The following is a 12,116-nucleotide window of genomic DNA, read 5'->3' on the forward strand; positions in this document are numbered from 1 at the left end:
AACACCCGACATAAATTGTCATTCATCATTGGCGCTGGGAGGGGGGAGCTCCAGGACAGCAGTTTTTTGACCCACCTTGGCATTCCCTTTCCCTCCGTGGCCTTGGAAAATGGGTGTCCCCAGCAGGCTGGGAAAGAGAAACATTGGAGGGTTAAGCAGACTTTTCATCTGAGCTCATAAGGTCCAGACCCCTCGTTTGGCAGAGAAACGAGTGGTCCAAGTTCAGAGAACCCCCCGGCCCCCTAGGGGCCAGTGCAGACACTTGAACCCCAGACTTGCAGCATGAAATTCAGCTATCAGGAGGTTCGCAGTAGTAACAGAGTAGGGTGCTGCCTCGTGTTAGCTTGTTGATTCCGCAGATTACAATTGAGCTTTCTTCGCTGGACAGTAAGCGGGTAATGGAGAAAACGCAGGACATATATGCTCGAGTGATTTGTACTTTTTCATCGTGGTCAGCTATGTAAAGGACACTGTCCTTGAGGCACGAGCACAGCAACTCTGTACCTCAACCCTTTCTCCCTCTCTGTTATCAAAGTAAAACAGCTCTTGGTACAAGTTAGATTCAAAAGGCACGGTAGGACATAAAATAAGACGTTAGCTTCGCCTCTCCTATCCCCAAACTCCTGGAAGAGCATTTTCATTTTTTGTTTTGTATAAAAGTGATCCTATTGTTCTCTTTTCACCTTACCAATTTATCCAAGATGTCTTCCAATATCTCACATCAATCTACTTTTAAGCAGTTGCCTATCAGGTGTCCATTGGCCAAATTTGGGGGAAAGACTATGCAGTTGTGCTCCAATCTGAGCATGCATCAGAATCATGGGGAGGACTGCTGGGTGCCTCTCCATGTCACTGACTCCGATTTGCATTTCTAACAAGTTCCCAGGTGATGATGTTGCTGGTTGGGGATGACACGTTGAGAGCCACTGCAGTAATGGATCATTAACAATGAATTAAAAAAAATTCAGAGTAAAAAAAGGGCAGGTATGGGTGGGGAGCTATTCTTTAGAGAATGTCAAATAATATAGAAGGGATAACTACCAACATGCCACTCCTGGTGAGATAAATAATTCAAAGCCAAAGGTCATTAATGGATGCTAAAACTAAAAAGAGAACAGACCTTAGCAGAGCTGTATCTGATGGTTACCACCTTAACCAGGTGATCAAACTTGGTATCATCAGTAGTGTCACAATCTGATATGTGACTCTAATGTGATGCGCGTAAGTTGTACAAATCACCTATATTCTTGCCAAAATGCATAACCTGAACTTAACCATGAAGAAACAATGAAACAAGAAATCTAGAATGAGGGATATTCTACAAGGCAAATGGCCTAGACAATTCATGTCCATGCCTTGAAAAACAAAAAGCAGGGAAATTGTTCTATATGGAAAAACAAATGAACCTTGATTGGATCCTGGATTGGAAAAAAAAGTTTGCAAGTCATTTTTGGAACCATTGAGGAAATTTGAATATGTACTACACATTATATATGGAGTTGCTAATTTTCCTTTTTTTTTTTTTTTTTTTTTTGGTGAGGAAGATCAGCCCTGAACTAACATCTGCCAATCCTCCTCTTTTTTTGCTGAGGAAGACTGGCCCTGGGCTAACATCCATGCCCATCTTCCTCCACTTTATATGGGACGCCGCCACAGCATGGCTTGCCAAGCAGTACATAGGTGCGCGCCAGGGATCCAAACCGGCGAACCCCTGGCCGCGGTAGCGGAGCGCATGCACTTAACTGCATGCGACACTGGGCCGGCCCTTGGAGTTGTTCATTTTCTTAGTGTGATAAAAAGATTGTGATTTTTTGGGGCCGGCCCGGTGGCGCAAGCGGTTAAGTGCGCGCGCTCCGCTGCGGCGGCCCGGGGTTCGCTGGTTCGGATCCCGGGCGTGCACCGACGCACTGCTTGGTAGGCCATGCTGTGGCGGCGTCCCATATAAAGTGGAGGAAGATAGGCACCGATGTTAGCCCAGGGCCGTCTTCCTCAGCAAAAAAGGAGGAGGATTGGCGGATGTTAGCTCAGGGCTGATCTCCTCACAAAAAAAAAAAAAAAAAAAAAAAAAGATTGTGGTTTTTTAGGAAGATGACTTTAATTCTTAGGAGATGCATTTTAAGGTGACATGATCTTTGACACCTGAAATTTACTTTCAAATGGCTCTGAAAAAAAAAGGAATATATGCACGTACACACACACAGACGAATATGTATAACCCCCCCCCCCCACACACACTTTGTCTCTCCCTCCACCTAATGTTTAATATTTGCCTACATATATCACTAGAACTTTGTCTCCTATCAGGAAATACAATCCTTTCTCATGTCCATGAAATATTAACAGAAGTCACTTATTTTATCCACAGAGAAAACATTAAGTTTCAAAAAGGCTTTGTACAGATCACATCACCAATGAAATTAAAAATCGCCCACATAAAGGTGTCTCACAAAAAAATTAAAAATGAAACTACTTAGAAAATTACCTAAACCTCCAGATCAAAGACCACAAAAGAAATTATAATTTAACCAGAAATTGATGAAAAGGAGGACTTCAGCAACAAGCTATCTCAGAGGAAAATGTGTAAAGGCTTTTATCACTAAAATACATTACGTATTTAACTTAAACTAGAAAATAACCAAAAGAAATAACAAATGATGAGTATTAACATAAAAGCTAAAACTACAAAATAAAAGTAGTAGAAATGATAACACAAAGCACTGGTTCTTTCAAAACACCAATAAAAGAGCCTCCTGGGCAAGGCTGATTAGAAAACAGAAGTATTCAGTATCAGGAATGAGAAAGAAGATATAATACAGAAGAGATTAATTATATCATGCACCTCTACAGCTGTAATTTAAAAAATCTAGAATGGGTGATTATCTATTAACAGAGGGAAGAAAAGCCCTAAAAGACCACGGAAAACTACCATTTTAAGCAGCTCCAGGCCAAATGACTTCACAGTTTAATTTTGCTAGTTTTCAATGAACAAATAAGGATTTCAAATTATACTACTTGAAGATGAAAACCTCTTTAATCTACCTTAAAGCTGGTAAAATAAGACAAAAACCAGAAAACAGTAGCAACAAAAACCAAGCCAATTTCCCAAATGAGATGCAAAATTTTCTAAGTGAAATATTAGCAGATTAAATATATATACCATGAGCAAGAATTCTTTCCATTTTAGAAAACCTCTAATGTGCAGTACTATATATCAAATTAAAAGAGAAAAACCCTAATGATATCATAAGCTGAAAAAGTAAATGCAATTCCACTGCCTTGCCTATTAACTCTAAACAGGAAGAGAAATACCTAAAATATAAAGACCACTTAAAGACTAGCAGCAAAAATATTAAATAGTAAAAGTAATAGAGATGTCCAAGCCAGAAACAAGAGAGGGATCTACCGATTATCAACGATTATTTTGGAGATTCTAATAGAATAAATGCCATGAACATTGAAAAAATGAAATTTTTGGACTTAAGGCTTAGAAAACTCCACTAAAAACAAATCAAGAAAATTGATGTCAACTGGTTAAGAAAAATACAACTAGCAATAAAAATAGAAGTGGGAAATAGATCCTATTCACAAGTGACAAAAAACCATAAACCTAGTAATTAATCTGACAAGAAAGTCCAGCAATTATATAATTAAATTCTAACATTGTATTATGTTATGAAGGGCATGCAACAAGCCTTGGAGAAAAGTTTCTGGATGGGAAAACAATGTCAGTCCATCTTGAACTAGTACATAATGTACTATACATATACACATAACGTATAGTCAAAATCTCAAAGGAGCTTATCAGTAACTGGATGTAACTGTAAACTTCATTGTGTTTGAAATTGCTCCCAAATATTTCAAAAATAGTGGTCACCTCATCTCACCAGATAAACTTAATATAAAACTATTATCTCAGGAAAAAACAAGTAGGTCAGGGAACAACAGATGGGCACTGATGTTTCAATTGGACAAGAATGATTTTAATCCCGTGGTACTGGCACGAATAGGCATCCATCTGGAAGTAAGAATCCTACCTCATACCACACAGAAAAAGTTTACTGAGGGATTATAGAGCTAAATGGGGAAAATTTAGATGTTTATGGTTTGGGGATGGAGTTGACCTTAAGACTGAAAATCCAAAAGCAACTACAGAAAAAAATAGATTTGATAATATAAAAACTTAAAATGTCTCCATGGCAAAAGACAGCACAGTCTAAGAGCAAATGACAAACTGGGAAAGCCTTACATATTGATAAATAGACAACAATAATTTATTCAACTAGCTATCAGAAGCATAAATTAAAACAGCAAACAAGAGAGGATATTTTTTGCCAAATTTACCGAAACTGAAGAGAATGGTTACCTTCAGTTCTGGCAAGGATGCAGAGAAAACTAGCACTTTTGTACATTGCTGATGACATTGAGAAAGTCACCTGGGCAGTACTTGCCAGAACTTAAAACATACATACTCTTTGGAGAACTCAGTGTACATAAAGAAAAGCATGGTATGTAATGATATTTAAACAGCATTGTCTGCAGGTGAAAAGAGAAAAAGAAATCTGAATATCAACAGGTGAATGGTTGAATATACTATAGTATATCCATATATTGGAATGTAATGCCCCAATACAGTTAAGGCCTATACATGTTGAAAGGAATTATAAGTACTATACAGAATGATCCCATTTGTTAAAACCCCCATAACAATTTCTATCCATGTCTATGTTTATAGAAGGCATGGATGGATACATCCCAAATTGCTGATATCCTTCATATAGATGGAATCGAGACAGTAGAAGAGTAAGGGGGAGAGTGGTAATCTTTTTTAGATACTTTTGTATTTGAGGATCCTGTTTTATTTTCTTAACCAATAAACAAAAACTAAACTAGGTTTAGAATATAAATTAAAATTCTTAAAAAAATAAGTGAAAAAGATACTAGCTAAAGTTGATAATTCAAGAAAATGGTAAAATTAGATTACTTAGAATTATGGAAGCAACCACCAGAAGAAAACAGAAAACGGGGACTAGGGATGAGATGGTAGACTTTTACTTTAGTAGAACTAGGCAGCAGGTTCTCCATGATGACTGGGCTTATATGCACTAAAAAGGGTTTTTTAAATGATTTCACGACCTCAGTAATTCATATTAATAAAGTAAAAGCCAGGTACATAAAACAATAAGAACCAATAAGCAACAATTATATATATTAATTAGGTCCCAGGTAAATTGAAAAAGTTTTTAATATTTCCCACCATATCTTTAAGACAACTTTTAGGTTACCCTAAAGTGGGAAGGAGCCACATTCAAATGAGTTAAGGTATAAGAAGTAAAAAGGACCAGAAACTTTATTAAAAGTAAATACATGTAACATATAATATGTACAGATGGCACATGGTGCCAATTTTATTTGCAGATATTATAGTACTCCAAGTCAAGTTCACAAGTTACACCTTTGCCACAGCCTTGGCTAAATCTTGAACTAGTGCAGAATTCAGCTGTGCTAGAGTGCTGATCTTAGCATGCTTAGATGTGGCATACTTGTTCTTGATAGTCTGGAAGGGAAAAGCATAGTAATTAATGAAGGAAAACATCCTAAGATCCAATGGTACAGATATTAACTTAAAACATCAACTCCTCAAAAATAAGCTATGCATTTGTGGGCATGAAGTCTTCACTATTTTCATTTTTTTCCCCAACATTCTACCATGCAACTGATTGACTTACCATGTGCTTTGTAAGCCCGCGATTCACCATGACTATATTCTTAGCCAGGTGTTGCATAACAAGCAGAAGCGATTCTTCAGTGTATGACAGGTAATGCTGTAGAGTTGGAGTCTATGACAACAAAAGTTAATGTTAAAAATGCTCACCAACAATAGTTTTCATAAAATTTCTAGATGTTATTCGAGATTAGGGTAGGGAGATGGATACTGTATGACTGATCATAATTAAAGTTTAAGATAAGCTTAAGACCCCTTCTTCCCCAGGTATTCTTTCAGGCTTCTCTAGGATCCTGTGCTTAAAGCTATTATATATTAATGTGCTCGAACCTAATCACACTTTTGTAATTAGCTTTGGAGTGGACAAGTCAGCAGACTCCAAGATCCTTGAGGCTGACTTTCTCACTCCTAGTTCTATTCCTAGGGCAGCATGTGGCACATAGAAGAAATATTTGTTGAATCAATGAATATGAATGAACTTCTAGTATGTCATTTGACCTATTTGAGCTACTCCATTTGTAAGTAGTAACTGCTCTGCCTTTGAGTCTCAAAGGAGTAGAAAGATGAAATTAGGTAATGAAATGGAAACATTCTATGAAAACATCACAAACAGGATACCATTTTTAATCATTCCCTCAACAGATCCCGTATTTAGGAACCATTTGAATTGCCCTTTAATGAAAAGGGTTCTGTCTTCAGGCAAATACTATTTACAATTTAAAAGCTTAGGGTAACCTAGGTCGGTGGGACAGAGCTTACCCATTCACCATTATCGAGAATTTTTAGCGCTAAGCAAAAAGCTCCTGCTGCAATCTGAGAAGGAGGAAAGTGCGCCATATCGTAGTCCAACATAGTTAGTTCCATCAGGTATTTGGCCAAAGTATGTTGCTCAACATCGACCTAGAACAAAGCAGACAGGTCACTGAGCTTCTGTCAGAGAATTCTGCCTTGGCAATATCCGAGATGCCCATAACTATGACTACAAATGTTTGTCTATAAACGCTCAAATGCAATTGCTCATGGAAGGTTTTAATAATATACAGCCTGATTGGAAATAAAGAACACCTTTATCCCTTCCTCATGTACTTACAGGTATATAAGTCAGTTGAATTAGATCCGTTTGGTTAGCAGTATTCCCTAATGTACCATTATCAAAGATTTCTCAAGAAATCTGTACCTCTCCAATCTTAGACGCTCTCCGAAGGAAATGCAAGGGTAGAGGGCGACCCAGACCAAAATTTAAAGCTCTTAGAATCTTCATTTCCATCTGTCTGATTTGGTGCTTAGTGTAAGTGTTGTCAGTCACAAAGGCAAAGTCACCAATTTCTGGAGGGTACATTTCTTCATATTTGCTTGCAATAAACATGGCAGTGACACCAACCAGCTGCAGCATCTTCTTAGGCACACAATTATTCTGCAATGGGAATTTCACCTTGATTAAGTAACACGTATTTGAAAAAGGAGACACAGAGCTATGAATGAGAGGTGGGAAAGACCTACTCCCATAACAAAATCTCAGTTAATGACACCCTCTCCACCAAGACAGATTTTAGCTGAAAACATCTGTTTCTTCTGACTATGCTAGGACCCTGGAAGGAAGAACCCTCAATTACTGAATTATGCTCACCTGCATGAACCGATCAATAATGGAAACAGTCATGTACATGGTCTCCTGCAGTAACCTGAATTTCATTTGAACCTGCACTAGCCAGTCAATTAGGATGGCTCTCATGTTTCCAGTGACTTCACGACCAAGTAGGTATTTTGGTCTGACTGCTTGCTCTTCCTGCAAAAAAAAAAAAAAAAAAAAAGCTGGATTATCCTTAGAAGCAAGACTCCACGTGACATTTCTGACCAAAAATATCAGTCACTACAGAATAGCTGTGGAGCATTTAGAATCTCTAATAGTTCTAAGCTTAATTATTCATATGGTCACTATAAACAGCTCTATCACTGAGGAAGAAAGCCAACATTAAATAGGAAAATGTGACAGGTTTTTCATATTGGCAAATCTATGTTCAATTAACCATCACTGCTACTGGCCCACACGCCGCACTCACTTCTTCCCAAATAAAGATGCCATACTATCATCTCAGATCTTTTCACTTAAGACTCTAAACCCAGAACCTGAGCTTTATGAAGTAGAGAAAATAGCAGCAGCTCCCAGATCAGCTGGAACCTAATGTGTTACCACTCTCCTGCTCCAGGGTTTAAACCCCAAAAACACCACAGATAGAGAAGAATGAACCATCAAGGACCAGCACATACATCTGCTAAGCCCACTCCTCCACAGTTAGAACACAAACTTTAAAAAGGGAGAAGAAACCCAAAGCAGGTCCTGGCAAAGAAGTCTTCTTGCAGGACAATCCTGTAGAAAATGGAGATCCCCAAAAGAACCAGGCAAGAAACTGAAGATGTTAATGATGCCAAGAGAAGAGAATGCATTATAAACCAACAATTGGGTCAATTTAGTAACTGTATAGCTCATGTTGTTAGCATACAGAATGCTTCCTTAGTTTTGGGGGGAAAGGGCAAATGCCACTAATAGAAAGTTTCAGAAGTGGGATGAAATGGAAGAAAATTCCTCTTGGACACAAACAACAATTTCCCTGATATGGCACACCCATCAGCCACATTCACTCAAAATGCCATGTGTTGGGGTTGGCTGTAATTTTTCAGCATCTTCTGCACTACCATCCACCTCCTGCCTGTTAGCCTTCTTAAACCCAATGTTTGGGACTTGCTGGCTCCTAACTGTGATGGATATAAATATATCCTTCAATCTGCGGACTTTCCATTACAAAGAGCCATAGTAGTATCTGCTCTCACTTGGAAATCTCCCTGTTCAAAATGGAAAATAAAGACTTCATTGGTCTGTTTAGCAACTTTTTATGTTTGGTATTCTATGAAGGAGATTTTGAAAGTGAAATCTACTGTTAAGAAATGCTGCTCACGTCATCCTTGAACTATTGTAAACTGTTAATGGAAATATCTTTAATAAAGCTAGGTGCACTTTAGAAAAAACAAAGACTAATAATACTGACCTCAAGTTGTCTCAGATAAGCATAGATATCTTTCACATATTCACTACAAAGGTTTGGATCGGCTCCATCTTCTGCATCCACATCATTCACTGCAAGAATTACATCAGAGAAAGCCTGACACAGATATTCTTCTGCAGGGGCACATCCAGATGTTTCCATTGGGCTTGGAGAGGGAGTATCAACCTTGAAACAGAGAGACCTTCTGAAATAATAGCAAGAGCATCCAATCTGGGCATGAAGGTCAGATTACTGGTACCAACTCAAGAGACCATCTGCTGAACAGACATGTAATTCATTTCCTTAATGGAAAAGGATCTTCTTTTCAAATGTATTCAATTTCTCTTTAGGAAGTGATTAATATGAAAACTGAAATGCCAACTTAGACTGAGCCAATTTGAAGAGAACAGAACCTAAACACTAACAGGTAAAACAGAGAAGCAAATTCATATTCTAGACTTTCCTCCAAAGGAAACTGATAAGTAGTTAATCTGTTTATCAGCAACATGTGAAGTTAATCCAAAGGAATGACAAGTCAGTCTTTAGACTTTCTGTGAAAACATGGACTGCTTCTCACTGCTCAGGAGAACATAAGTTCTACCAAGGATTAACTGACTTCATCACCATTAACCATTTTCTTCAAGCTCCAGTCACCCCATTGTTCAAACATTTATGGAACACTTTCTTCAAGTCAAGCTCTGTGCTAGGCACTGGCTTTATGGTGTCCTCAAGGGGCTTTGAATTTAGAAGAAATAAGTAAATGAAGTAAGGAGACTGATTCTAGGAACAAGGGTGGGGTTGGGGGAAGTTAGGGAGTTTCAGGAATTGATGCTTGAGCTGTTTTGCAGGATGCAAAGGTTATTAGCTAAAAGAGACAGAAGGTGGGAAAGGCATTTTTAATAAGTGGGAAAGCCAAGGCAAGAATCAGTATGGGACTTTCAAGGAAACCTCAGGTGGTTTGGTATGGCCAATTAAAGACTGCATGCTACAGGTTTCATGTGCTATGTCCAGAAGGTCAATACTAAAGCAATAGCCTCAAATCTCCTACCCTCAGATATAAGGAGCTAGGCTGAATGACTTTTACAGATATTTTCCCAAGAAGTTTTAACTAAGTTTTTAAAATTAGAGCTTCAGAATGTAGTTCACTGCAACTTCAGCAAAGTAGCCTCTTTTAGATGGTCTGATTTTCCTTCACAGGAGTAGATATATTTACATACCTGATAGTTAATAAAAAGTTCTTAGTTTTTGAGGCTACACATTAACTCATCTTCTTACCTGTTCTCTGAAGAGCTACACTTTCTTTCTGCTTTACATCTTTATATATTGCAATGTTACAGGCTTATTAATTATTCAGTGGTCATATTAGGGAGAAAAAAAGATTCAAGAGAATAATTTGTGTTTCAGTCAACAAATATTGGACAGTGATGGCTTGTACCAAAGACAGCAAAATCACTGGTCCAGGCAGCTACTACTCAATACCATTAACGAAGGAGGGGCAATAGAACAAAACGATTAAAAGCACAGGTTCTGAGGCCAGACAGCCAGGTTTTGAATCCAATATGTGCCACTGATTAGATGTGTGACCCTTGAAAAGATACTTAATACTTTTCTAAACCACTATCTAAAAAAAGTAGAGGTAATAATACTAGGTAAGAGAGTATAAGATTATGTCAATGCATGTAAGGCCCTTAGCAGAAACTACCTCCTGCTAAGCACTGGATAAATGTTACAATTTTTAGTATTTATTTAAATGCTATTCCATGCATTAGTAAAACGAGGGGCAACAAACAATCAACAGATTCTAAACTGGCACAATAAGTTTACCAAAATAGGCTCGGGAGAATGTTTTTCTTCTTTAACAGGCTCAGGTTCGGGTTCTGGCTCAGGCTCGGGCTCCGGCTCTGGCACAGGCACGGGCGCCTTTTCCAGTGGTTTTGGTAGTTTTTTAGCAATAACTTTTCCAGCAGTTAAAGTTTTTGCTTCCTGTGGATGAAAAGGAGAGAATGGAATGTTCCTCCATCAAGAGTCACAGTTAGAAGGTGGACTCAGGTAAGTTGAATCGGGAGATAGTTACCTTTTTCAGAGGCAGTCTGGCCTGCGGCTGCTCACTCACTTTGTTACCTATGTCTCCAAGAGCTGTTCTTGGCCTCAGCCCGGGCTTGGAGGCTGCAGCAGTTGCCACAGGCACGCGCTTTGCGCCTGCCATACTGACCTTCGCCTTGTTTTCAGTATTAATTTTCGTGTTCTGAAAGAAGCAAGAGCACTTTGAGAGCTGGCCCAGCCAGGTTAGAGTGAGTCAAGGGTTAATTAAGGTGGGACAAGAGAGAGGCTCTCGGAAGGAAAGGCGGCTGCAAATGGGTCCAAGGGAAACCGGGGTCCCAGGGTCTACGCTATGGCTGTGACAAGTTAGTTTCCTCCCAGAACTTCTTCTTTCACCCATCGAGGTTTAGTCCCCGCCGGCCCTAAAATACCACGAATTTACATCTGAAAGAAAACCGAAAAACCTTCAACTGCAGGCACCTTCGTTCCGGGAAGGGGGTTAAGCAATCGGTGGGAGCTCACTCAGGGGCCCTGGTTTCCCGTCAACCCTCCACTTGCCTCCCCAACATTTATCCAAGGCCCGTCCAGTTCTCTTTCTCACCTTCCTCTCTCTGTCCGTACGTCCCCCAAACTCCCCCACCATGCCAGAGGCCCACCGACCCCCCTCCACCTCCCCAGATCGCTGCCTGGGTCCGCTCCTGCCGAGGGCGGGGGGGAGCCTCCGGAAGGCGAGATAGGGCGAGGACACGCAGCGCACCAGTAAGGCCGCGTTTGTTCACCGTCCGCAGCAGCTCACCCTGGTGACCCGGAGCGCCATGGCTTCCTCTTCACCAGGCAGCAGCTCAGTGGGGAGAAGCAGAGCAACGGAGCCCCCGACGAGCCAGGAACCTGAACCCACCACCGACCAACAGCCGTTCCTGCGCAGCACGCCAGGAGGAGCCGGGCCGGCCTCAGGTTTAAACCCCGCGCCGCTCCCTCCTTATTGGGCTGTTCGCGGCACTCGCTCCCTTCCCATTGGCGGCTGCCGGTTCCTGCGAGAATGCGTTTCCATGGAGATCCCGCGAAGTGGTTCGAGAGGGGGCCGGGCCAGAGCGAGGCTGCGGCCCCGGGGAGCCTGGCCAGGCCCTCACGTGGCCTGGCTCTGCGCCTGCGCTCTCGCGCAGCTGCTGCTGGCACCTGGATAGGCGAGTGGTGCGCGTGTGGGCCTCCTGGAGAGGCAAGTTTGTGTGCCCCCCGAGCTAGCCAAGGGGACGGCCTTGTATCTCGGGAAAGTGACAGTGGAGCAGCCGCAGTTTGTGAAAGTGAGAACGTGT

General features: G+C 40.6%; 1 protein-coding gene across 2 annotated transcripts; it reads right to left on the reverse strand.

The window, feature by feature from the left end:
* Nucleotides 1-5,322: 5,322 nt before the first annotated feature.
* CCNB1 (cyclin B1) lies at nt 5,323-11,732 on the reverse strand. Of its 2 annotated transcripts, none has more exons than XM_058563929.1 (9): nt 11,600-11,732; nt 10,838-11,008; nt 10,588-10,746; nt 8,767-8,949; nt 7,350-7,508; nt 6,900-7,136; nt 6,482-6,622; nt 5,727-5,837; nt 5,323-5,554 (listed from the first exon to the last, which is right to left on the reverse strand). In XM_058563929.1, the coding sequence occupies exons 1-9, from the start codon at nt 11,618-11,620 to the stop codon at nt 5,447-5,449; spliced, it is 1,290 nt and encodes a 429-aa protein (XP_058419912.1). In that variant the 5' UTR covers nt 11,621-11,732; the 3' UTR covers nt 5,323-5,446. The 2 variants fall into 2 exon arrangements, with proteins under 2 accessions (XP_058419912.1, XP_058419913.1); XM_058563930.1 differs by having other exon boundaries at nt 11,561-11,625.
* Between the last annotated feature and the right edge of the window lie 384 nt (nt 11,733-12,116).

This window comes from Diceros bicornis, chromosome 20 (assembly GCF_020826845.1).
Source record: "Diceros bicornis minor isolate mBicDic1 chromosome 20, mDicBic1.mat.cur, whole genome shotgun sequence".
Classification (NCBI taxonomy): Eukaryota; Metazoa; Chordata; class Mammalia; order Perissodactyla; family Rhinocerotidae; genus Diceros; species Diceros bicornis.